Source organism: Neovison vison, chromosome 11, assembly GCF_020171115.1.
Source record: "Neovison vison isolate M4711 chromosome 11, ASM_NN_V1, whole genome shotgun sequence".
NCBI classification, from domain to species: Eukaryota; Metazoa; Chordata; class Mammalia; order Carnivora; family Mustelidae; genus Neogale; species Neogale vison.
This window is the reverse complement of record NC_058101.1, coordinates 151,457,708-151,485,423: the sequence shown is the minus strand read 5'-3', so window position 1 is coordinate 151,485,423 and position 27,716 is coordinate 151,457,708. Positions and strand designations below refer to the sequence as shown.

Here is a 27,716-nt window from a genome sequence, read left to right as displayed (position 1 = left end):
GAGATAAAAATGATACCAGCAAGCTCTTCTAAGCTCTGCCCCTTTCCTTGTGTCTCCACCCAGTGGCCCCAAACCAGCAAGATCTGCATCACCTGGTACTTATTAAAAATGCAAATCCCTCCTGAGTCAGAAGTGGGGTGCTGCCCCAACAGTGGTGCTGATCCCGCACTTGGATCCCGAGACGCAGAACAGTCAGGGCGTTTAGGCTTCTGTGTTCTTGCCCCATCGTGCTTTTATATCAAGCAGGGCCATGTACTTTTTGCCTCTCCTTCCCAAGAGAGGCAGTTCTGATGGCGTGTCTGGAGTCTGGGCTTCTCAGTTACCTCACTTAAAAACAGCCAGCCAGTTTATTAACCATTTGCTCAGTAGAAGTTTAATGGAGAAATATCTGTTTAAAACAAACTGTCCAAAAGAACAACTCTTTTACAAACAAGTTACGGCAGTGACAAGTCAAAACCCCAGGCTTGATTTCCTATTCCTTTGACCCACCCCTGGAAGAAGAAAGGGGAGTGAGAAGGAAAGATGGGGTCATTTATATGTTAGCTGCAGGAATTACAAAAATACACTCTGATGTAGCAACAAGGTTGTCATGAAACATGCCATGGGGGGGTGCGGGGGAGTAGGGGTTGGACGGGGAGGTTCTCCGCCCTGGGGGCGGGAACGGGGACCAGGAGGCAAAGCCTGCCTCAGTGCCTTGGGAAAGGAGTCCCGATTCCCAACTGGCAGGTCTGGGGCTGGAGACATGCTGTTTTGGGGATCACTTGGACACCTGGGGAGACAGAAATGATTAAAATGACAAACCCAATAGTTTCTCTGACTTTTCAATACTATTTGCCTGAACAATAGCAAGGAGGCAATGAAAAGCTTATCAACCAAATAAAGAGCTTTCAAAGCAGCAAGTAGGGTTCCCTAACTTCCTCTATATACCTGATTTTTCTGGCCTCAAGTCTACGGGCAGGACTCACAAAATAAAGAGAAGCTCTGTGAGCTGGGACTTGAAAGGCATAGCAGAGGCCAGAAACAGCTGTCCATGTCCAGAAACAGCTCTCTGATCCCTGGTTTTTGGAATCCATATGCAGTAATTTCATTTCTTGAGGCTAAATAGTGTCCTCATTTATAGCTCTTACCTGTCTCTGTAAACCAGATTTCACCAGTTCCTCACTGTGAATGAATTTGCTCACTTTCCACTGTCGGGAAGGGCCAAGGTGTGGGGCAGAGGATAGAGTAGAAAAGGAACAGGGAAAGGGACAGGAACTAGACACCCCCTTGCACAGTTCTGTCTAGGACTGGACCTGCATGTCAATGTCCCTCCTTCCTAACACATCATTACACCTTCTGAGTAGGGTTCTTATCCTATTTCTGTGTTAGGAGGCCCCACTTCCTGCAGCCTTCCAAGTATAGATTGGCATTGCGTTATCTCTGAAGTCCAGAATAGCCTGGCATCAGGCTCCCCCATAAGGAGACATCTTGGGCATGTGTAGGGCTGGTTGGGGTGTGTGTGTAGGTGAATGAAAACAGGGTTTAAGCTGCCTGGTGTGGACTCGTAAGTACATATTCCTATTGGAACTCAGCTACCATGAATGTGTGCAAAAAAAGGAAACAGAGAGACGGTTGCAGAAAGAAGAAGGAGAGAAATCAATGATAGACCCAGATGAGCTGGTTAACGTTTCCAATGGTTCCATCAAGAACTTTATATCTTTAGCAAAGCAGCAGACAAAAGCTAGTTACCAGTTACGTTTCACTGCCTCTCAGCTGGAAGTTTAATAGAAAACTAGCAAAATCAATTGTCTGAATAGAAGCTGAAATCTCTCTCTCTCTTTTTAAAAATTGATTCCTGTTAATGTGACTGGTTTTAAACTGTCTTTAGGTAAAGAAAATAATTGTGGTTCGGAATTAGACAAGAGCCTCAGTGTTCCTTAAGAGCCACTTGAAGAAGAAAGAATGTCTTAGATTTGAAAGAATTCAATCCATGCCGCTTCTGAAGGATATACTGTGTTAGGTACTGTGCAAATATGGCTTAGGAAGAAAGAGGGTGCTTGTTAAGGATCCAAGAGTATGACTTCAAAAACGGTGCAGATTAATTCAGGGCCTTTGGAGATTAGTCATTCTGCTAAAATACACATGGCCGCCTTCTCCTCACAACTTAATACCGATGTCTGAATTTGGCAATGGGCCTTCTGCAAACCAACTTACCTGCAAAGAGCTATGTGGGCTGTCCCTATGCTGAATTGTGGGTGCCAAAGATTAACATTTTTATTGATACGCTTTAAAGAGTATTATTGATCTGGCTACCTTTGACATATGGGAAGCAAAATAAAACAGCATATGTAGGCTTTTTTCTTTTTTTTAATGCCCGGAGTCAGGGAAAAGTCCCTCTTGGGTAATGTTTGGGGAATGTTTTTGACCAACTAATTAGTGTTTTCCATTAGGGTAATTTCTAGACAGTTAAAGAAGAGGTATGAGGCTCTGTAGATAATCAAATTCCCATATATGAATTAAGCACACATGTTTGATGGGTGGGATTTTCTTAGATTTTTCAGAAAATTCTACTGAGCTAGTTTCTTATGCCACTTGACGTTCTGTACAGGTTGATGGGCTGGGGAAAGTGAAGTTTGTAAGACTGGGCAATAAATTAGGAGTTTTGATGTTTTTTATCTGATTTGTAATACAGGGCGTGTATGAGCATTCCCATGGTGTGGGGGGGTGTAGGGGAAGGACAGGAGGGAGAGAAGAGTAAAAGCAAGCAAGGAAGCAAACAAAAATAAACACAAATGGCCCCTGGGGAAGTGAAGTGAAGAAAGATGATGATCTCTTAGTCTCTGCTCTAAAACTACGTGTTCAGGTGGGCCACATTCTCCACACCTTGCTCAGTGATGTTGCCACTGACCTCAGGAACACTGGCAAGGTGGCAGGATGGACAAATGAGGAGTGGAAGAGAGAAAAGCTGAAAGTGTAACTCCTCGTCCTAACGAGAACTCCTTTACAGGTGGAAAGTGGGAAAGGGCAGTGGTTTCCGTGGAATCCAGCCCCCTTGAGATACAGGGGGTAGGGTAGAAGAGAGCTAATCTGTCTTCGAAGGTGAAATAGCAACATCACGGCCACAAAAATCAGACGGCAAATGGCTAGGGGTAGGTCCAGCTATAGGTTCTTAGAGATGGTCTCTGAAGAAAGGTGAACTGAATGGTTGCTATGGCAACTGGATAGGCAGATTAGTCCACTTAACTGTCCCCATAGTAACTGAGCTCCTGGAGAGCTATAGAGGAATTAGTTATCTTAACATGCTACTATTATCCCCATGGTAACCAATCTCTAAATGGCAGTGGTCAGCCTTAAGGAACAATGCTAAGGAAATCTTTGCTCCCTAGAGAAGGGGTGGGTAGGAGGCGGGTGGGAGGGTGTGGAGGGAGGTGAATATAAACCTCCCCCGCCTCCCAGGAGCCGAACACCTTGAGGCAGTATGCAGTGTGTGTATGTATTTGGGGGCTAACATGCTTCCAGGCATGGGAGGAAGGCTAAGACAGTTGGGTATATAAGGTTTCTTTTTACCCCCAGCTCATTCACACCCAACTCACTCATGGGTTGAAGGGGACGCGGTGCAGCTGGGAGGGGCTCCCCTTCTGGCTACACATGACCATTCTGATTCAGGGTGCGCCGGCGCTGGCTGGACTGCATGCTCAGGACCAGGTACTGCCTCATAAACTCACTGAACCGCTTCTGGTTGGCCAACTTCCGGGCCGACTTCCGGGCCCCGGTGAAACCCCCAAACCTCTTCTGCAGCTGCTTCTGCTCCATGTCTCCAGCCTCATCCATGCCGGGCTCTGTCTCTTTCTGGGCTGGGATGAGGCTCCTAATGCGAGGCATACGCTTCAGCTCCATCTCGGAGGTGCTTGGCTGGTAAAGGGCAGCTGCCACGTGCTCTGGGTCAGCAGGGCTGAGCTGCCAAGAGCCCTTGGCCATGACCTTGGTGCATGGAGTCCAGAGTGGGCTTCTGAAGACCTTCCCTTCACACTCAAGGATGCATACCTGCAAAGACAGAGGTGGGAGAAAGAAGGATTGGGAATGTCTCTTAGTCCAAGGCAATGAGATAAAGTCCTTCCTTTGGGTACAAAATCCGCATCAGTACCAATGCAAGTGATTCTGAAGCATCTCTTTATTAAGGACTGTGTAGCGCGTTCACATGGCGTTACTTAGGTTCATAGAATTTCAGAGTTGCAGAGATACAGAAAACTATCTGCCTCAGCTCTGTCATTTCACAAATGAAGAAACTCAGGGCTCAGAGAGGTGAGATTAATTTACCCAGGTGACACAGAAAGTCAATGCAGAATGAGTACCCCAAGCTACACCAGTTAGAGCCCTAGCTAAGTTTTTGGAGCCAAGCACAACTCACGAGGGTCACCCATAAAGAAGGATTTTATTTTGTTCTCTTACCAGGCTTGAGAGAGGCCAGTTGATTTAAGAAGGTGCAGATGTCAAAGCGTGTACTTAAATCTGCATGGTATTTTAAGATCACCATGTTAAGATGAACCCTGTGTTGTTCACTTTCAGCCCACATACACTAGTTATCATTACCTGGGTTTCAGTTATGGAAAACGAGGCTCAAGACACTTTGGAAGGTAGGCAGGTTGGCATTAAGGTTTAGCTGGGGAAGAGGGGCCAACAGATGCTATTCAGTGGACCTGCCTGGCCCCTGGCAACTTCTAGTGCTGCTCTGTCTCTGCAAGTGTCTCCCACTTCTAGTCTAGACCAAGAGGCTGACCATGATGTTTCCATGCCCCTCCTGAATGGTCTTGACCTTGGCCCTGCCCCCCGTATTCCTATCTCTGATTAGGTCTTTTGGAAGCATCTAACCTCCAAGTTCTTTTAATATTGCTGTTTTGGCTTCACCCCAAATGCTTCTCTGTGTTTCTGTTCTCAGCCAGATGAAAAATCCCACTTCAACTTGACCTTGCTGTCATGGACAGCCATGGAGCTCTTCATCAAACCTTGGAGCTCTTACCTGGCTTACAGGGCATCAAGAGTTACTGCTCTGTCTGGATAGCTGTGGGACATCAGGAGACTGGTGTGTGTGGCTGGTACCCCCTATCTGGGGAGCGAAACCCTAACCCTGGTGATCAGAATGGCATAGATGCCAATGTGGGCCAAGTTTCCAACCTGATCCCTAACCAAGGAGTGTGATGTGCCTGCAGCAAAATCATACACCTTACAACTGTCCCACCAAACCCCTCAAAATGGCTCCTCCAGTCCTACTTCTCCTGCAACTCTTTACCACCCCTGACCCTGACCCTCTTTTGTCCCTGCCAAGCTTCTCCAAGATGTGGTCTGCACTCATGCCTCCCTCTCAGCATCTTCCATTTTGCCTCATGTCCTTGCAATCTGCTCCGGCCCTCATTTTCGACTAACTGCCTTCTCCAAGACCACCAGTGAATTCAGTCACCAGATGCAATTAGCCCTCATTCTCAGACTGTGCTGTCTTTGGCAATGCAGACCACACCCTGCTGAAATTTCTCTAACACTGCATTCACCTCTCAGACTGTTTGTGCTCTTTCTTCCTGTATTCCTAAGACTCTATCTTTAAGATCCTTTTCATCTCTCTTTACAATCTGCCCCTTGATGACTGTTCATTGCTGTGATTTTGGTCATTTCTTTCAGGGAATCCCAGGTCTGTACGTCCAGCACCTGACATCTATTGAACTCGACACTTCCCTGATCCCTGTCTGGTACGTCCACTAAAGTGCCTGATTAGCACTTTAAATGCAATTTGTTAAGAATTCCCTTCTGGGGGCACCTGAGTGGCTCAGTGGGTTAAGCCTCTGCCTTCGGCTCAGGTCATCATCCCAGGTCCCTGGGATCGAGCCCCGCATTGGGCTCTCTGCTCAGCGGGGAGCCTGTTTCCTATTCTCTCTGCTTGCCTATCTGCCTACCTGTGATCTCTGTCTGTCAAATAAATAAATTAATTAATTAAAAAATTCCCTTCTGGGGCAGAGACTGCCAGTTGTCTGTTCCATACCCATCTCCCCTCTTCATTCTTAACAGAACGCTTGCTTTCTTCCTGAAGACCACACATAAGTTTCTCAAACACCTTTGTAGCCAGAGGCGACCGCTGACATATACCTGGAAGTGACCAGGCGTGTCTTCCGGGAAAGCAGAAGGCTGACTTACCTGGGGAGAGCATCCTTTTCTCCTTCTTTCTTCCCTTCCTCTAGGCTCCTGCTTAGAATGTGGGCATTTTGGCTGGTGCTCAATTGGCTGTTTTGATGTCATGAAGTGACTCAGGGGATGGAAGCCCTGTGACAGGGGCACCCATATAAAGTAAAGTAGAAAGAGAAGGAACCTGGACATTGTGGCAGAGCTGTCATACTGGCCCTGAATTGTCTACCTCCCCACTTCCTCACGAGAACCAAATCTCCGTCTTATTTAAGCCACTGTCAGTTTAGGTCCTTCTTACTAGCAGGTGGATTTAATTATGTGATATACAGTCTCCCCCTTAAGTCTGCTCTTCTGCTTGGTCTGGGTGTGAATTCAAATTCTCTCAGAATTTATTTATTTGAGAGTGAGAGTGGCGGTGGGCAGAAGGAGAGGCAGACTAGCAGACTCCCTGCTGAGCGTGGAGCCTGATGCCAGGTGGGGCTTGATCCTATGACCCTGAGATCATGACCTGAGCTGAAATCAAGAGTCAGACGCTTAACAAACTGAGCCACAGGGCGCCCCTCAGAGTTTTGGACGTTGGCGAGAGTATGTGCTAGGGAGAGTGCTGAGAATTGTGTAAGTCTGATGATTCAAAGACCTGTATCCCTGAAGTAAATAATGCATTATGTGTTAATTAAAAAAAAAAAGACAGAATTCAAGAGTCAGTTAAATTCCTGAGGCATTAGAACAAGGGTTTAAAACTTATTTTTACAAAGCTTGGACTTCTGGGCTATCTGTGTAGGTTTGGAAACCACTGACATAGTCCCTGTTCTCATGTTATGATGAGGTTCAGTAATGTGTCCCAAACTACACCGTTAGACAAGATATTACCTGAACAAGAACCCAGATGTCTTGAGTTCCAACCCAGGACACCTCCTATTCCATGAGCTCTGTGCCCTTGCAAGGCAAATCAGTGCACATGAGTATAAGAGTAACGTTTTTGCGAGTCTAAAACATAAAGCTCTGATGGGGAAAATGCTCGTTTTCTGCCGGACCAGAGAGGAGAAAGAGACAGAAGCCAGTGGGAGTGCCACTCTTCTTCTCCAATATTTCTAAGGTGCAGCCCTGTGGAGCTCCCCCGGCTAGCCAGAGGTAGTGACGGTGGTCCCTGCTGAGACAGAAGTCGTGAGCATGCCTTTTCCATTTCGACTCTCCTCAGAGATGTTGACAGAACTAGTATCAGTGCCAACTCAGCAGAGTTATGTAGAGAAATCCCTTTTTCATACCCACAGTGTCACTGGGTACGAAAGAATGAATGGGAAGCAGCTTCCGTAGGTGGGGAGGGCAGACCTGAACACAAAGGTAGCTACAAACCTGGGGGTTCTTCAAGACTTGCTGCTGGTTTGTTAGATTGCAGATCCTTAACCTATACTCCTGGAGATGCTCATCTAGTAAGTCCAGGGTGGGGCCCAAGAATCGGCATTTTTACCAAACACCCAGGTGAGTCTGAGGCTGGACTGTACTTTGAGAAATCCTACTTTGGAACTTGCCCTGAGGAGGAAGGGGTCATCCCGCAATACAGTGGTCGAAGTCTCCTTCAGAGGGAGGATTGCTTGGGTCTATATTCAGCTTGCTCCTGAAATACTTTGAAGAAAAGCAGGTAGAACCAACTTGTATGCTTTCAGATCATCGTCCTACTGGCTGATTACTCTAAAGCCCTGGGTGTCTAGTGGGGGCAATTTTGTCCCCAGGGGACATTTGGCAATGTCTGGAGACATTTATGGTTGTTATAAGGTGGGTGGGGGAAGGCATATGCTACTGCTAGCCAACGAGCAGAGGCCGGGGATGCTGGCAAACAGTCTACACTGTGCGGGTCAGCCCCCTGTAATTACCCAGCCTAAAGTGTCCGCAGTGGTGAGTGGGAGGAGTCCTACTCTACAGGGTCAAGGGGAGAGCAGGAAGGCACGGGGAGCACAGGGAAAGCTGGAAGAAGGGTAAAACTTTGGAGTTCACATGGACTTGGAGCAGACTTGGTCCACTGCCCACAAAATAGGAGCCCCAAATGCTTGTGGAACGATTCTGTTCATTTACAAGAACAGGTGGAGGTTGTTAAGCCTAGAAGCTATTAGATCTTCTGTGAGCCCCTGGGTTGCTAAGCCCAGATGGTAATTAGATTAGGTGTCAATCAGAGAAAATGCAAATCTATGATCAAACCAGATGCATGGGCTATACAGAGACTCAACATACTGTTAGAAGAATTAGATGCGAACAAAATCATCTCAGCTCTTGATTTAGGAGAAGGTTTTGGGCAAATGCGAGGAAGCCAAATTTACAACAGCATTTGTAGCAGCAGATGGACAAATGAGCTTAATGCCCAACCCTCCCGTCTAAGGGACCCACCAGCCTCTTTTCAAAGATTGGTTAATGACCTAGTAAGTGAGCTGGACACATTTCCCAGCCCACACGGATGACATTGCTATATTAAGCCAGAGCGTGGATGAGCATCTGGAAAGTCTCAGATTGGTGCCAAATTGATCTGTAAATCTGGGTTTGTGAGGAAACTGAGCAAAGGGCCATTGGATGTCTGGGATCGAACATTAGGGAAACAGAGGCACGTGAGCCCATTGGAAGGAAAAGAAGGGGCTTATCGGGATTGCCAAATTTCTGCCCCTAAAGAATCAAATCACTTCTGACCAAGAGATATTTGCGAGCCACTTGCTGTAGGAGGTTCTGCTAAAATGTCTGAGGGCTAACACTAGCAGGCAAGCAGATGAATAGTGCAAGAGAAAAACACATTATGAACTCCCACTGCAAATCAACTAGTAAGAGTTTTCATGTATTGAAGGATAGAAAGCACTAGAAGTTAGTTTCTTTTGCTATTAATCAAGTTTCAGGAAGTTGTAAATTAATTTCCCAGACCTTGAGGGTTACCTTCTCATTTGTCTCTAAAATAACTCGATGAGTCTAATTGTTTCAACATAAGCCGATGGCGTAAGCACCATTCATAATGAGGAGGAAGGATGCCTAAGACATTGCAATGGGTTTGGGTGTATGAGTCATTTACCGACCAGAATGATAGTCTAACAAAAAGCCAGCCATACTTGGACCATTGATCTGGAGCGGGAAACATGGAACTTCTTGATAAAGCCAAGGATGTCAGGGGTCCTGGGAATAGCTCAGTATTACATAATTTAGTGGAGGGATTGGGAAGGTGATCCTTGCTGAAACATCTAAGTTCCCCCAGCCCCCATAATTTACAGAGTTGGAAAAGGCTTGTAAGATTTGGAAAAGAGATGTGGTTGCCAACATTCTAGGCATCTCACCAAACTTTTAAAAGTAGGTTAAAAGCGAATACAAACTAGAAACAAAACAATCAGGCAGTCAGGTCCTCTGAGGGTCAGCAGGCACTTTGAAGGATTTATCCCTCACTGTGAGGCTCTAACTGGCCATTATCTGGCCTGTTTCAAAGAAGTATCTGTCAGTGTTGTCTGGACCCCAGAGATTTAAGATGGTAGGGAGGGATGGAAACACACTCCAGATTCTCTTGCGACTGCAAGGTATGGACCCGTTAGGAGACTAAGGGTCTGGTAGTCTTACAATTTCCACGGCTCTGTGTCAGGCTCTGTGCCGCGCACTGTGGATCCCCAGCACAATCAGAAAAGGACGCTCATACCTTTTGGTGAGAGACTAGCAGACACAGGTATCTGTGAGGATACAAAGGAGCAAGGGGCTGGCAGTATTGGGGGTAAGTGGAGAATCAGCACAGTGTTCTCACAGGTGAAGTTTAATCTGAGTTTTGAAGTAGGAGCATTGGATGAAGGAGGAGAGAGAGAATCTTGGGGGTCACTTGTGTTTACGGAGTGGGGAGAAGAACAGGAGCCCAACAGGAAGTAGAAAGAGGACGCAGAATTGTGCATAACTTCCCGTCTCGTCTAGATGGCAAATTGAGAATTGAGCAGCGTGGTGATTATCAGATTATCAACTGGTCACTGGTTTACACGTGAAGTAAATTGTCTGCTCTGTTTACTAAGACCAGGGAAAAGTGGTTTGTAGATGCACTTTTAAACCTCTCTGAGCTGCAAAGCAAAGGCCTGTGGATCTTCTGTGTTCCCCCAAACTGTTTTCTCAGTTCCTTACATGCCACTTTCTTCCGGGCCATGCATGCGTTTGCTTGGGTGCTCCCTGCCTCCCTCCTCCCCCTGGAGCACTCTCCCTGCCTCTTTGCTCCCACTCCTTAGGTCTCCTTAGACATGTCTGTTCCTCTAAAAGCCTCGAAAGTCTAGGAGGGGCTACTGCTCTGTGCTTCCCCTGCACCCAATAATTAATCCCTCTTGGAGGGATTGTGGGATCTTCTTTCCCACCGCTTGCAAACTCCATCCATCTGCTTACCTTTGGATCCCTTGGCCTGGCTCTGGTCTCGGCATACAGTAAATGCTCAGAAAAACCACAATGGATGAATGAGAAGGAAGTATAAACTTTGGATGGGTTATCTGGGGATGCTCTTCATGACGTGATAGTTATTACTGTTCAGAAAATAGGCTCAAAAACCACAGAGCAGGTGTGGGAAGAGCTTGGTGTTTGGGTCTGTAGGGGCTGCATATGCTCATTGTTGGTGAGCTAGCCCACGTGAAGGTATGGTCTATGTTTGCACACTTGCCTTAAGGGACTGTCATTACTTTTGGTTGTTTTTAAAGGCTGAGGAGTTTGAGGGATGCCTGGGTGGCTCAATCAGTTAAGTGGCTGCCTTGGGCTCAGGTGTTGATCCCGGGGTCCTGGGATTGAACCGTGCACTGGGGCTCCCAGCTCAGCTGGGAGTCTGCTTCTGCTTCTCCCTCTGACCTTATACCTGCTTGCACTCATGCTCTCCCTCTCAAATGAATAAATAAAAACATCTTTTAAAAATAAGTCTTAAAAAAATAAAGATTGTTGTATGAGTTCTAGTAGTTTGGGGGCAGAGTCTTTTGGTTTTTCCATATAAAGAATCATGTCACCTGTGAAGAGAGAGAGTTTGACTTCTTCATTACCAATTTGGATACCTTTTATTTCTCTTTGTTGTCTGATTGCTGTTGCTAGGACTTCTAATACTATGTTGAACAAGAGTGGTGAGAGTGGGCATCCTTGCCGTGTTCCTGATCTCAATGGGAAGGCTGCAAGCTTTTTCCCATTGAGGATGATATTTGCTGTGGGTCTTTCATAGATACAATTCAGCAACGTGGCAGGATACAAAGTAAATGTGCAGAAATCAGTGGCTTTCTTATACACTAATAATGAAAATACAGAAAGGGAAATTAGAGAATCGATTCCATTTACTATAGCACCAAGAACCATAAGATACCTGGGAATAAACCTAACCAAAGAGGTAAAGGATCTGTACTCGAGGAACTACAGAACACTCATGAAAGAAATTGAAGAAGACACAAAAAGATGGAAGACCATTCCATGCTCTTGGATCAGAAGAATAAACATTGTTAAAATGTCTATACTGCCTAGAGCAATCTATACTTTTAATGCCATTCCGATCAAAATTTCACCGGTATTCTTCAAAAACCTGGAGCAAATAATCCAAAAATTTGTATGGAATCAGAAGAGACCCCGAATCGCTAAGGAAATGCTGAAAAACAAAAATAAAATGGGGGGCATTACGTTACCTGATTTCAAGTTTTACTACAAAGCTGTGATCACCAAGACAGCATGGTACTGGCATAAAAACAGACACATAGACCAGTGGAACAGAGTAGAGAGCCCAGATATGGTCTCTCAACTCTATGGTCAAATAATCTTCAACAAAACAGGAAAAAATATACAGTGGAAAAAAGACAGTCTCTTCAAAAAATGGTGCTGGGAAAACTGGGCAGCTATATGTAGAAGAATGAAACTCGACCATTCCCTTACACTGTACACAAAGATGAACTCAAAATGGGTAAAAGACCTCAATGTGAGACAAGAATACATCAGAATCCTAGAGGAGAACATAGGCAGTAATCTCTTCGATATCAGCCACAGCAACTTCTTTCAAGATATGTCTCCAAAGGCAAAGGAAACAAAAGTGAAAATAAACTTTTGGGACTTCATCAAAATCAAAAGCTTCTGCACAGCAAAGGAAACAGTCAAGAAAACAAAGAGGCAACCCACGGAATGGGAGAAGATATTTGCAAATGACAGTACAGACAAAAGGTTGATATCCAGGATTTATAAAGAACTCCTCAAACTCAACACACACAAAACAGACAATCATATCAAAAAATGGGCAGAAGATATGAACAGACATTTCTCCAATGAAGACATACAAATGGCTATCAGACACATGAAAAAATGTTCATCATCACTAGCCCTCAGGGAGATTCAAATTAAAACCACATTGAGATATCACCTTACACCAGTTAGAATGGCCGAAATTAGCAAGACAGGAAACAACATGTGTTGGAGGGGATGTGGAGAAAGGGGAATCCTCTTCCACTGTTGGTGGGAATGCAAGTTGGTGCAGCCACTTTGGAGAACAGTGTGGAGATTCCTCAAGAATTTAAAAATAGAGCTTCCCTATGACCCTGCAATTGCACTCCTGGGTATTTACCCCAAAGATACAGATGTTGTGAAAAGAAGGGCCATCTGTACCCCAATGTTTATAGCAGCATTGGCCATGGTCGCCACACTGTGGAAAGAACCAAGATGCCCTTCAACGGATGAATGGATAAGGAAGATGTGGTCCATATACACTATGGAGTATTATGCCTCCATCAGAAAGGATGAATACCCAACTTTTGTAGCAACATGGACGGGACTGGGAGAGATTATGCTGAGTGAAATAAGTCAAGCAGAGAGAGTCAATTATCATATGGTTTCACTTATTTGCGGAGCATAACAAATAGCATGGAGGACATGGAGAGATAGAGAGGAGAAGGGAGTTGGGGGAAATTGGAAGGGGAGGTGATCCATGAGAGACTATGAACTCTGAAAAACAATCTGAGGGTTTTGAAGGGGCGGGGGGTGGGAGGTTGGGGTACCAGGTGGTGGGTATTATAGAGGGCATGGATTGCATGGAGCACTGGGTGTGATGCAAAAATAATGAATACTGTTATGCTGAAAATAAATAAAAAAGAAATTAAAAAAAGGAATGAATAAAGAAATCAAAGTAAAAAAAAGATTGAAACGTTTGAAATATGACATCTTTTTTAAAAAAGATTTTATTTATTTATTTGACAGAGAGAAACAGTAAGAGAGGGAACACATCAGGGGAGAGGGAGAGGGAGAAGCAGGCTACCCCACTGAGCAGTGACCCCGATGCGGGGCTCGATCTCAGGACCTTGGGATCATGACCTGAGCTAAACGCAGATGCTTAAAGATTGAGCCACCCAGGCGCCCCCAAATACAACATCTTTTGAAAGAAGTCTGACTGCCAAGAAAAAATAATTGAGTTATACTGAATGTCATAGAGGAATAACTATTTAGACTGACATGAAAGCATTGAGAAAGCAATTTATTTAGTGAAAAGAAATCTAATGCCAGATTAGCACCTCAAATTCAAACCTTAAAGTATGAGGAAACATTTAGGATTCATTGTAGAATTACCTATAATACCAAAAATGGAGGTCAACGTACATGTTCAACGGGAGGGGAAGAGTTAAACAAACTAAGCCGTATTCATAGAAAGAAAGAACTTAAAGTAAAATAACGTGGGGGAAATTATGCTGGTATAATACAGCAAGTGAAAAAACTAGGGTTCTTTCTCTGACAGGTGGGATTAAAGGTAATTTTCTTTCTTATAGGCGTCTCTGAATTTGCCGAAATCTCCAAAATGAGTGTGCATTATTTTAATAATGGGCACAAAATAGCAGCACACGCAGGCCTTTATTTGAATGTGGAGAAGTGGAAAGATGTCAGGGTGTGCACTTAGAAGATGCGGAGGCCCGGCTTCTGGGGCCTGCTGACCACGTGACACCAGGTGAGTCACGTGACCTCTGGGCAAGGCCGGAACTTCTCATTCTGGGTCTGGAGGAAGGAGAGAGGAGAAGAAGGGGATGCTCCAGGGCCTACCTCAAGGCTGAAGCTGTCGGGAGCCGGGCGGAGCTTCTCTCGGCAGGTCAGACAGTCCTTCTGGCAGCTGCCGGACACACTGGAGATGAGGCTGAGCAGCAGGAGGTCACAAAGCAGGATTTTCATGGTGCAGGAGCAGGAAGCCGGGGTCTAAAATGCCAAAACACAAGGGAGGGTGGGCGGCCATTAGAAGAGCCATTCTGTGGGGGCCTTACATAGGGGGACGCACCAGAGGAGATAGCACCAGAGCCCAAGATTCCCCTCCCAGAAGGACATGAGTCATCGAGGATACAGGGAGCCTGCCCCTTGGGGGCAGAGGCTAGTGTCTGGGCCCCTAGGGAGAGCACCCTTGTGATCCTTGCCACATAGCTGGCTTCAACCTGCGTAACTGTTTCCAGGGAGCTAAAGGCCTTACTTTGCCACTTACCAATGTGGGACCTAAGATGGTCTCTCCAAGCTTCAGTTTTCATACCTGTGAAAGGGGAATGGTGGTACCTGTCTTGGCACAGGGCGGTTGCAAAGACATGAGATCTGTAAGGGAAGGTTTGCCAAGTGCCGTGCGAGAGTGAGATTTATGAATGACTTGTGTACTTTGTCTTTCCACCCCCCAGCCTTCTGTCTCAGCCAGGGACGACCGGCGTGCCAGAATTTGCTCTTCCCAGAAGCCTCCCCACTCTGGGCCCTTTGTCTGTTTCCTGGGCGAGGTGTGAGCTAGCTTCCTGATCCCAGGGACTCTGTGCTCACCACGCTCGTCCATGCAAAACACAGGTCCGGGTATGTGTGGTTCTTTATTGAAAAATGAACCAAGACATGAAGATAATAGCTCCAACCATCATTAGTTAGATCAGTCATTGACATTCTTTATGTGGGATTGCCTGAGAGATGTACAGTTTTTCCTGCTTCTCTTTAAATTTACTCTGTGATCAAGCCTCCTGAATCAGAAAGCTATTTCCTTGGACTTCATCGGTTTGTGTCCCTGTAGAAACAGCTTTATTTGGAGGATTAAGTGGAAAGGGGAGCAAGGGAACTTTCTGGGAACATTGCAAATGTTCTTGACTGAGGTATGGGTCACAGGGGTATGTACGTTTGCTGAATCCCATGGAATTGTACATTTAAATCCTGTGCATTTCACTGTGCATAAATTTTACCTCAACAAAGAGCCCGGCCTAGAAAAATAAAAATTATTGTCTTATTGCTTTTTCATCAGACTCTACTGAGAAATAAGCCTTGATTGTTAAATGCAGCCTACAGACCAGCTTTAGCATCACAAGGGACCAGAATGTAGGGTCCTAACCCTCAACCTAACCCTGGACCTAACTCCTGAAAAGTTGGAGCTGCTTTTTTAGCAGGATCCTCAGGGCATCCAGATACATGCTAGTCTGAGAATCCCCGGTGGAAGATGGGCGTGGGATGGAGAAGGCAAGAGAAGGAGGGGGTCTTGCAGTTGAATTCACCACTGGCTTTGTTCTGTGTCATCCAAGTAGCTCATAACCAAGAGGTTGTCCATGAAAAGATACTCAATCGTGTTTGTTAAGTCCATGAGGGGACATTTGAGATGGGTTTTGAATGAGTAACAGTTTGCCAAGAGGAGAAAGAAGAGGGCATGTGAGAGGCCCAGGAAACAGCCTTTGGAAAGGCTTAGAGGTGTTAGGACCACAGCCTGTGAGGGGGTGGTGAGCAGGCTGGTGTCCCAGGGCCACCTGCCTTCACGGTCTAAGGGAAGCTCCTTGTGGAAAGAGAAGTTTCGCTCAGCTGGAACTGGCCCTTGTTTGCCATCCAAAGGATTTGGACTCTACCCTCCAGATGATGGGGGTTCTAGGGCTAATGAACAATGAAGACAAACCCTGATACAAAGAAACCTCTCATACGCATTTTCTTCTCTATCCCAAGGGCCAGTGCCTTAGTTGAGACTTCCTATCTTGGTTATTGTGATGACCTTCTAATTAGTCCAGCTAATGATCTGGCCTCCCAGAAGACATCTCCAGATCTGATGACGTCACTTCATACTTAAACCCCACTGGGACTGCGACTGCCCCTGCCCGCATTTTCTAACTTTGTCTCCTGTTGTTCACACTGGCATCCCCTCTGGTCCTAGTGAATCATGGAGAGTTCCCATTTCTATCCTGTCCTTAATGCCTTTGAACCTTGGCACACGTTCTTCCTTCTGCCCAGAATACCTGTCTCCCACTCATACTGGTACACACCTCAAGAATTATCCCCTCTGGGAAGCCAGCTCTGACCCCTGAATGGAGTTGAATGAATTTCCTCTGCTTCAAGGCATGGGGAAGCAGCACATCACAGTGGGAAGGAAGAGAGCCTCAGGGACCTGTCAACCAGGCACAACAGACCTGTGTCCCTGAGCTGTGATTCGCATTTTCTCATCTGCTCCTCACTACAGACCGACTGGGTCCAGATCCCATATCGTAACTCAACCCCTCAGCTTCTCATCCGTAAAACTTGCACAATCACAGAACTTGTCTCACATGGTCATGAATGTGTTGGTGTTTGCAGGCAGTTGGTGTTTGTAGGCTGTTTGTGCCAGCCCCTGGCACATAACCAGTCCTGAATAAAAGGTTATAAAAGGAAGAGCTCAAAGCATAGCCTTCACTGTATGATATTGTCATCGTCCCTTGCATGGCACTTGTGACATCGTACTGTAAGCTTGGACTTCTGTGTCTGTTTGTCCCGCTGGATGGTGACTTCTGAAGGGCAGAGACCATGTTCTATAGTTCCCTGTATTTCTGGCACTTAAGTTGTGCTCAGAATGTTTGCTAAGTATCTCAGGAGCATTCTTCTTCTCCTAGCTCACGAAGAGTTGAGGAGTGTTCAGGAGCCTCGGCCTCACAGGGCCCAGGAATCTAATGGCACAGGATCTGTGGCGCTTCAGGATCTGTGGGGCTGACAGCATGTCTCTTAGGTGAGTGTTGAGTTCGAGGGGGTTGGGGTAGGAACAGTGTCTTCCAGAGTGAGGCAAGATGCCATTCTCATCCTGAGCCCCACGCACGCTCCAGCAGAAGCCTGGTTACAAAGGGCTGTGAGGCATGGTTGGAGTAGTGTCCTATGTTAAGTTTGCAGGTCAAATAGGTGTCGGTACACAAGCTATAGAAGCTCATCACGCAGGTTCTTTTGAAGAGAAAATGCGTCTTGAATTCCAAACAGCCGCCATATAAACACGCGTCTTAAACGGAGGACTGCCTATGTCTTTTGTTTAATTTGAGACTTGCCTTACCATTTCCTATCCTACTAAATTTCAATCCTTCTCTTTGGGAGACATTTTTGTAACGTTTGTCCAGAATGGCATGGCTGTGCCCTCTCTGGGCACATGGTGGCAGTGTCTGCATGTCGCAGAGGAAAGGGAAGGCTAGGAGAAGAGGGATGGGTTTCTTCCTCATACACAATTGCAATACATAATGTTTGCGTAGGCTGAGCTGATAAGTTGTGACAGCTGTTAATGAAATGCTCTCCGGCTGAGGTTTTTCATGAACCTCATTAACCGCGGCTACTTGCACATTCAGGAAATGCCCGGTGGACTGACTGATGTTTGTTATCTCAAATTCTGGGTAAATGGGTTTTTAGGGTGAGGTGAAGAAAGAAGATGAGCTCCTGGGACATTTAGCATGTAAAATGCGTCTGGTAGCTTTCCCGCATATAAAATGTGAGCTGTCCTTGGTCTGGCACTTGGCAAAACTTCTCGAATCTACTTGGCATTAGCTTGGCCGTCCCGGCGGGTCCATGGGACACCTCTCTTTCAGGCTCCAACCTCCCTACCCTCTCTGTCCCTCCACCCCTCACTCTGAACAAGTGACTCCATCTCTTGTTTAAAACCCATCCATATGCAAAGCTCTTTATTCTCAGCAATTCCAAGAATCCTTAAAATGGGACTAACTCCAAGGTCTATCTCCATATTTTGCTGTCATATTTTGGTGAGGCCAATATAAGTGAAACTCAAAATAAATCTAATTATCCTCACAGAGCGGACTGTATTTTGTTCTTTTGGTACTCCTCACAACACCGAGTACCATTGTGTTCTAGGTTGAATTAGATGGTGAACTGTTCTGGAAGCTCAGTAGAAGTTTTTCATTTTTAAGAAATCTCCACGAAATCGATGTGCTTTTTCTTGTAGCTCTGTGTATCAGTTAATGCCAAGTAAGGTGAAGGGTGGGAAGCTAATTGATTCATGATTAATATATTGATTCATGATTAATATATTCATAAATATAAATAAATATACATTTAATCTTTACCCTCTGTGTGATTCTGGGTGAGTTATTTTACCTGCAAGTGTTTGTCTTCTCAACTGCAAAATGGGGATCAGGACAGGCGGTAGAGGTGGTTTATTGCAAGAAAATGACCATCAGTAAACAGAACTGCCCAGAATACGTTTGAATTTCACCTGGCTTGTATTTCACTTGGTGAACCAAGCGAAATACACTTGGCTAACACTTTCATGTGGTGCTGCTATAATCTGGACATCTCTTATTGAATAAAGAAATGTTTAATTACCTCTTATTTTGGTAATGACACCTCATAAATTTAATTGTGCCTTGTTGCTTATGGAGATAAAATACCACTGTGTTTTAGCCTTAATCTATTTGCATGTAATCTTGCTTCCCAGGGCAATATAATTAGTTGCTTATCTGTTTGGAGGATTACGTATGAAGCTGGAAGTTAATTGAGTTTCATCTTATGGCCTCTGAGAAAGCCTGTTTAAGTTTGGTGCTTTTAGTGGAGAAGGGGGGAGGGACAGCCTTCCTGCTAGAGGCATGTGCGTGGTCTCTGTTCTTTTCAGCAACCATGTGTGTAGATATTATTCTTTACAAGTCACAAAAGATTTTTATATTCTTCTACAACCCTCGAACCAAGGGTTAAGAACATACTTCTTTTTGAGAGGAACGTAAGTTCATAGGGGTTAAGCAACTGGGCTAAGACCATGTAGCTTATAAATAGCAGAGCCAGAACTCAAACTCTGACGTGCTGACGTCAAACGGCGTGTTCTGGAAAACCATAAACTCTACGTACTGCTTCTGCTTCAGAACGGTTGGCCAGTTCTGGAGGGATCTCCCTGGGCCAGTCTCTGTCTTCAACCGTCCTCACCTTACTCTCATATTTAGAGTACGACGTGCCAGGCGCTGGGCTAATAGCTTTGTAAGCTCCATCCTGTGGGGTAAGTGCTATTATCCCCATTTTACAGTTGAGAAGACAGAGGAGTAATGACTCAGAGTGGCAGAGGGGAGCCTCAAGCCCATCTGATCCCCGAGCTCCTGCTCTCACTAGGCCACTTGGGATCTCTGCTGCTGTCTGTCTCTGGGTAGGCGAGTTCATCCTAACGATCCCCCTTTATCCTGAGCTCTGGGCTCCCTCTCACCTATTGCAACGTCCTTATTGTTGCCTGTCCTTCCCAAAGGAGTTTCTTATTGCCCATAGGCACAGGGGTTTGTCTTCTACACGCCTCATTTCTTTGACTCATCTTAGACAGGAGTCCTACATGGGATTTTGCTAGTTTACCAGCTGTTACTGAGGGAGGCTTCTTCAGTGGCCTTTCCTCCTTTCACTTACATTCAAAAAGGTTCTCCTTCTGCTCTGAATTTCCACCTGTGAAGAGGGAGCGAGCATAGAGGAGGTGGAGGGCAAAGCGAGTCCTGCACCCCCTACAACAGACCAAATAGGGTTGGTGCTGGTGAGCAATGAATGAGCCAGAGTCCTGTGCTTAGAAAGAGAGAGTCCTGGGCTCCAGCCTCTGCTCTCTGTTTCCCTGTGGGATCTGGAGCAAGGCCCTTTCTTTCTCTGGGCCTCAGCTTCCCCTTCTCCAGAAAGGGGCAGTTGGGTGAGATGGTTAGTATTTTTAATTTGTTAAGTGGCCGGATATTTGTGCTGTCCTGGGAAGGGGAAGCAAGAAGGGAGGAGGGAAGAGGAAGGGAAGATGAGGGTTTCCTGAGGAAGTGGCCTCAGGGCAGTAGCCAGGGCTCAGGTGAGGACCTGGAGAGGCACAACAGACACATTTCCTGTCAGGGCTGCCTCAAAGCTGGAAAGGGATCCCTCTGAACTTTGATCTTCCTGATTCTGGCCCATGGTTCCACATAGGCGGTCAAAATAATTTAAATGAATGTTTAAAAGCTTTCATTTACTTTTATATTAAAATCACTGAATGTTCTTTCTTTCTTTTTTTTTTTTTTTTAAAGATTTTATTTATTTATTTATTTGACAGAGAGAGATCACAAGTAGGCAGAGAGGCAGGCAGAGAGAGAGGGGGAAGCAGGCTCCCTGTTGAGCAGAGAGCCCGATGCGGGACTCGATCCCAGGACCCTGAGATCATGACCTGAGCCGAAGGCAGCGGCTTAACCCACTTAGCCACCCAGGCGCCCTGAATGTTCTTTCATAAAGATTAGAAAATACACATAAGCCAAAGAGCCATGAATCCAGACCAGCACTCTCCAGACTTCTTTAGCCTTCTGCCCCCAGCAATCAAACAGTTGTGAGCACACATTCCCAACTGACTCGTAAGTTATATACATTCTAAAACCCACTAAAGTGCCAATTAGGAAAGATAACAAAAAACAAGGCTTCAGTTTCCCAAAGCCCAGCGGATCACAGGAGCATCCACACCCCTTTGGGAGACCGTGGGCCTAAACTGGTTCAGTTAGCGTTCAGCTGCAGGGATGTGAGTTCCTACGAAGCTGAGGACATTCTGACACTTAGCACTACAAGCCTCCTATCATGAGTGTCACATGTGCTTCTTGGCTGAACGAATGAAATGATGAATGGGGATGGGGGCTGAGGAGGAAGCACAGGATGAGTGTGGGAAGAGCGGAGCTTGGCTCTGAGCCTTGGCTGTATGATTCACTGACATTTTCACCCAGACTTAGACTCCTTGGGAGCAAACCTTTCACTTCATCTGCCACACCAGGCCCTTCAGAGCCGGGCAGGCCTCGTTTCTGCAATGCTGAGGGAGCAACTAACAGTTGAAAAGCCACAAGATCACAGAATGTCAAGACCAAACGTGATTGGAGCCTATCTAGGGAGATGCCCAGAAAATCGGCTTGCCCCCCAAACTGGTGTGCCCCAGATCTCAAGGTCTTTGGTTAGTAAGAAACCCTCAGGATAGAGAGTGGGAGCACCTACGGGCGTTGAAATAAAAGCATCGAGAAAATCCAATTTGCTTAATGAGTTCTCAGCCATTGAAACTGCTCCAAGATGCTGTCGGAAGGACTCCTGTTTCCTGAGAAGGGCCCATTCCCTTCCTACAATGTCTGATGAGTAGCTTCCCCCAGACGCAGTTGCGAAATTTCTGTCCTGGGCTTCAGGAGCCGTGGGGCTACGGAGTGGAGCTCATTGAACCCTGTTGATAAAAGCATAGAACACTCACCCTAACCTTCACACCCTACCACGCCTGGATGTGTGTGCGTTGGGGAGGGGGTGTTAGCATAAAATAAACATGTGGACAAGTTTAGTTCCCTTCCTGGCACATAGTAGGTTTCAATCAAGGCTGATTCCCTTTTGTGGCTTTGCCCTGGCTTCCACCTCCCTCCCCGAAGCCCTCAACCCATCCAGATTCTACCTCCTTGACTGCCCAGTTCGAATCTCCGGAATCCAGGAGCAAGTGCCCCTTCTTCCAAATTCCCCCAGCACTCGCTGTCTGGACCATGCAATTTAGGACTTAATTACACCCAACCTTGCGTTGTCCTCTAATTGTTTCACTGTGTTTGTGTTGTCTGACCCTCGCCCCCATTAACTGGTGAGCACCCTTGGCCCAGAGCGGGTGGTGTGCAGAAGCCAGGAAGGCTGGACTCAGTCCTCCCAGGGCTCAGACTCCCAGACACGGTGCGGAGCCGAGCTCTCAGCTTCAGTTTCACCACCTGCAACGCGGAGACAATGACACCAGCTCACCGGGCTGTTTGCTGGGGATAATGGGTGCAAAAGCGCGAAGACGTAAATCGTTGCATGAGCGTAAAGGGTTGTTATCATCACCTCTGTTGATCCACCAGAACACCCCCCCCTCCGCCTCTCCTGCCTGGTGGAGTGTGGATGATAAATAACGGATTGATTGAATGCAGAATGGCTTTGTGACAGCTCCTGTCATCGGCTCCAGAGAGCACGGGTTTGAGCCTAATCCTGCAATGACTCCCTTCATTGACAATGCAAGATCTCCCGCATTCTCTGAATCCCTGAGTGCCTTCAGCCTTCAGCTGCTGAAGCAGGGGCGCGGAGAACAGAACTGCACCCCTAGACCCCAGGCTGCAGCATAGGACCCTCGACTGGGCAGCACACATGGGCTGGTGGAAGCTGCTCCTTTTACTGAGATGGTGGTTGAGGATGGTCTCTCCAGGCACCCTCGCCTGCAGAGGACTCAGCAAGCCCAGAAGAACACTGATCCTTTCTGTTCAAGGTATCACAGCATCAGTGGAAGTGTATTGACTACTTCCCTGCCTCACTTTATAAATGGGAAAAAGGAGTGTGCGTGCGGCAGCTACCCACAGGCAGTGAGAAAGAGCAGCAATTTCTTTGGGAGGTTTTGATAAGAAGCCAGGCAGTTACTTTCCCCCCCATCTATGTTGAAAACTCCGGTTTAGGCTTGCTGGCGAATGCCATGCAAAGCTCATCTTTTGTTAGTCTGCCGAACAATGTTATTGGTTATAATTGGGGCAATTATGGGCTGCTCGAGGAAGCGAAACACAGATGTTTAAGCCTAGGATCAGGGTATTCAAGTCCAAAGCAGCTTGCTTTAAATAGTCCATCTCCCGAATCATCCTGCTTTACTTGAAATTCCCCCAGAACTTACCCGTGTTCAGAGTGAAATGTGGGGAGGAAAGCATGGGTAATGAAGGGAGGGGAAGCGAGATATGCAGAGAGAGACTGAGAGAGTATTTGTGTGTGTGTGTATGAGAGAGAGAGAGAGAGAGAGAGGGAGAGAGACGTACAAAGGAGACAGAAAAGGAGGCTGAGAAAGAGCGAGAGTTTGGATGACTTCTGAACGTCATATTCAGCAGGACTCAGCAGAGACCTTTAAGTGGGAGAGATGGGCAGGAGGAGAACCATGCAAAGAAAAAGAAGAAACCACCACATAATTCAGGGTCTGGACGTCCAAGGTCACCCCTGCGGAAATCTACGTGGGTCTCACACACAGTGGCCGCCGTTCCGCGCTGTACCGGTCGAGCGTGACGCCCCGGGTCCCACTTCCCCCACATCATTACCAGCAATTTCTATTCAGTGCGTAAGGGAGAAGGGTTCCCGTAGGACGGAAAAATCCCACTCCAAATCAAGTTCAGGGGTATGCTGAAAACCAGCCTGAACGCACTCTGCACTCCGAGGCAAGGGAAGAAAGGAAGTCAGCCACAGACAGGAATCACGCACAAGCCCCCTGCCCCAGTGCCTGCTCCTCCCCTCATCTCACTCCTGCATCCACCTTTTCCCAGCAGATAACAACGACATAGTCAGGGCCACAACCGGGGAATCAAAACTTTCTCTCATCTCCAAGTTCAGCTCCTTCTTCTGCATCTCTCTCTTCAGGATAAAAACCTCAGCCGTCCCCTCCCACCCCTTGTCTGAGCACTGAAAGTAAGAGGAATGGAGAAATAATTTTCCAGGAGGCCAGCAGCATCCACCCTGGACAAAGGAGAGAGGGTGAGGAAAGAGCCCCTGGCTGCTGTGTTCCTTCCCGGGGCTCCCAGCTGTTTGTCTTGGGGCTGGGGTTCGCATGCAGCCGCCTACCTGAGAGCTGTGGGTAGCCTGGCTCCTTCGGCTGGGAGGCTCGGTTCTGCCGTATCAGCCACACCAGCGTGTATATATCCTCCCCCCACCCCACGCACAGCCCTCCCCTTCCCTGCCCACCTCGATGACACATACACACGCTGACCCCCTTAATCAAGTGAGCAGCAGAACCTACAATCCTTCCTGGCTGCTCCCTGCTCCCCCCACCCCAACCCTGGCTCTGTGCTCAGACCTGTGACACCCCCCATCCATTCTCAAGCCTGCTTTACCTGGACTCTCTTCTGCCAGGATCCCCCAGCTGCTTTCCCTTTGCTTCCAGAGGCACAGTGAGGACTGATGGGGAGCTCTGGCAAGTCAGTCAGAAAAAAAGGCTCCTGGTGAAATTGACGAGGTGGACCCCAGTCATGGAGTCTCCTTGAACAACCTTTTAGCCTGAGGAGTAAAGAAGAGGGACGGGGCAGAAGGAGGGGAATCTCACGCCAAGCTCCCACCGGCACAGAGAAGCCCAGAACTGAGCTAAGCCAAGCCCCTTCCACTGTCCCTACGCCACAGGCGGCAGCAACTAGGCCATTCAGGGGAGAGGCTCTTACTTGCCAGGGGTCACGCCAGGAGGCACTTTCACAGGTGCTCACAGCATGACACAATGTAAAACGCTGAGCCTTTACACTCAGAAGGAAGTGTCTGAAATTCTGTCTCTACTGTCAGAAGAAGTTACTTCTCTTGGGGAACCTCGGGTCCTCCTTCTGTAAAATGGGTGTGATACCTCCCAGGACCATTGTGGGGAGAAAAACGAGATTCTATTAGTATTTGGAACATATGAGACCTTTAATAAATGAGTTCTGCACCCCCTTCACCCTTTTCACATTAAATAATACCCACCAAATCTAAAAATCCCCTGTCAACATCTAGTGTCACAACAGAGTACTTTCAAAGCTGCTGCCGAACCTTAGGGTGTCATCTCCCTTGGAGTCTCAGATGCTGTTGAAGATGCCCCCACCTCTCAGGGCCGATCCTCCTTCCCTTCCCCGTGGGGAGGTGGTTCACGGTCAGCCCAGGCAGGCGATGCTTAGGTCCCCAGCGCCCCCAGGTTATGCTGTGCTTCTCTTTGTCCCAGGAAAATTGCAACATGACTTTCTCCTTGGCTCTCCCAAAAAGATGCAAAAATATTACAGAATCCCAAGATTTGAGCCCATGTTGTACAAGGAGTTCAGGTACCCTCTTGTGGTGCAAGTCTGGCTCTTTCATGGACCTGAGATCAGCGGAGAAGGATGAAAGAAATCATCTGCTCTGACTGCTTGACTGCTAACCCAAAATTGGGTTGATTTTTGTTGTTGTTGTTGTTTTTCTAGGAGGGGGAGGTGATGGAAATGCTCTGGAATTAGATAGTGCTGAGAGTTGCACAATGTAGGGGATGTACTAAAAACTACTGAATTATGGCCTTTAAAATAGTGAATTTTATGCTATGTAAATTACATCTCGATCAAAAAAAAAATAGAAAGTAAGCAAGTAAGAAAGCACCTGCTTCAAGGGAAGAGCAACAAGTTCTAAGAATAACATTTCCCTGCCATCTGGATTCACAGCAAAAGGGTCTGGGAGACCAACACACCCGTGATTTTCCACTTAGACCTTGATTGCCCGAAGCTTACACTTTGTTATTACAGGTCAAAGCCATCACTATGAACTCAGAAATTAGCATGACTTGTAGTCAGTTTTACATCCTGGTGTATGGGCGGGGGGGATCTGAAGCTTGGAGCTTGATTTCACACATACTGGGGCAGATATTCCTGGTTGCCTTCCTGGTACTCCTTTCTCTATCCTTCCTTACTAAACAGCACCCTTGATTTTATTCTAGGGGGCAACGTGTTCTGCTGAAAGGCTCCATGTCTCAGCCTTCCTCCCAGCTCAAGGTAGCCAGTGAGAATCAAGCTGCTAGTCATTGGGTGGGGCTTCCAGGAAAGCTCTTCTAAAGGGGGCCAATTCCATTAGAAGGAGCCCCTTCTTTGTCCTCCGACCTGCCTGCTGGGAATAAGAATGTGATGGCTGGAGCTCTAGTAGCTCTCTTGGTCATGAGACAACTTTGAGGATGAAAGCCATGAACGAAAGATGATGAAGCGTAAAGACAGGATGATTCTGGGTCCCTCATAAGTCTGCAGATGCCACGCCAATCCTGGATTTCTGACCTCCAACGTTGTTTTTTTTTTTTTTTTTTTTAAAGAGAGAAACTTCAGGTATCTATTTCAAATATCAACCAGGGTTCAGTTAGCTATTGCTTCCTAACAAGCCACACCAAAGCCAGGGGCTTGAACAGCAAATCCTTTATTTGGCTCGTGACATTGCAAACTGGCAATTTAGGCTGGGGTCAGCAGGCTGATTCTTTTGGCTCCGTTTGGCTTCCCCGAGAACCTGCAGTCAGCTGGGGGCACTTTGGTTCTCCATGTGTCTTATTCTTCACCTTCACGTGTCTCTTGTATCTCTTCAACAGGCTGGTCTGGCATGGTCTCATAGCCAGGCCGAGGTGCAAACCCAAGCAAGCACAATCAGGCAAGGAGACAAGGTAGTATCCCTTAAGACCCGAGCTCAGAGCTGGCGCCTCATTGCTTTTGCTGCATTTACTGGCTCAAGGTGGTCCCAAGGACAGTCCAGACCCAAACTGGGTGGAGACTACAGAGTTACAGAACCGAGGGGGTGGCTGCACAGGGGCTGTTTGCTGGAGCCATTGATAACTTTCCTATTGTTTTCAAGATTTTATTTATTTGAGAGAGAGAGTGAGAGAGAGCAGGCATGAGCTGGGGGGAGGGGCAGAGGGAGAGGGAGAAGCAGACTCTCTGCTGAGCAGGGAGCCTGACACGGGGGCTCCATCCCAGGACTCTGGGATCATGACCTGAGCCAGGCAGATGCTTAAATGATTGAGCCACCCAGGCGCCCCTGAGCCACTGATAACTTTAATCTACCATGTTTTGTTTAAGCCACTGATTTTGATTTTTTGTTACATCCAGTAAGGAAATCATCTTAAATGACATACCTGCCTTTGAGCACCTCATCATTCCCACAGTTTTGGTAGCCAAGTGCTTTTCTCCCTCGTGCAGCTAAGGGAAAGGAAAAGCAAGGGCTAAAAGCCACCACTTCTCTGAACTTTTCTTTCGTCATTTGCCAAATGACTTGGGAGTACTCTTTGGGTTAAATGAAGCCACATATTCTGATAGGCTGTCTCGTATAAGGCATGGAGGGAAAGGGCAGGGACGAGTCTAGGAAGGGAATTTACAACCATTGCTGTGTGGGGGAGCATAAGAACCTTGCCTCTCAGAAAAGCCAGAGCAAAGTAGAAAGGGTACAAACCACATGGTCCTCACAGTCAGGTAAGGTTTTCACCTGGGCGCTTTGCCCCCCGGATCATGACCCCTCCAGGTCCATGGGCTTCCCTTGGGTGTGATAACTGGTCTTAGAGAAGCAAGCTGCCCTCTGTTCTTCTGTCAGTATACATTCATTAAAATCGTTGGAGAGGAAAGGTGATGTAGCCTATCTCTAGTGATCAGGAGGCCATGGTCATTCCCTTCTGCTCATGCCGGCTTGCTGTCCTCTTGCAGGAGAGACACCTAAGCTAAGGTGGCTGCAAGAATTAGACTCCATTCCATTCAGATGGGTAAGTTTTGAGGCTGCTTTAGGGGCTTTTAAAACAGCCACCTGAAAATTTCAGTAGAGGGAGTATAAGGGGAAGACGGCAGTCGTAGCTAGGCTCCCAAACTGAACTCCTGGAACCTCCACCCACCCAGCAATTCTCCCCTCTCAAAGTAAAGAGCCTCTCACCATCAGGTGTTTGGCTGCTCAGAATCCCCTGATTAATTATAGTACCTGTA

At 46.9% G+C, this 27,716-nt stretch overlaps 1 protein-coding gene across 1 annotated transcript; it reads right to left on the bottom strand.

Annotated features, from left to right (window-relative positions):
* Positions 1–533: 533 nt before the first annotated feature.
* Positions 534–23,892, bottom strand: PNOC (prepronociceptin). The gene is made up of 4 exons (XM_044268058.1): positions 23,863–23,892; positions 14,158–14,307; positions 3,573–4,023; positions 534–769 (listed from the first exon to the last, which is right to left on the bottom strand). Exons 2-3 carry the CDS (start codon positions 14,281–14,283, stop codon positions 3,622–3,624), a joined length of 528 nt encoding a protein of 175 aa, XP_044123993.1. The 5' UTR covers positions 14,284–14,307; positions 23,863–23,892; the 3' UTR covers positions 534–769; positions 3,573–3,621.
* Between the last annotated feature and the right edge of the window lie 3,824 nt (positions 23,893–27,716).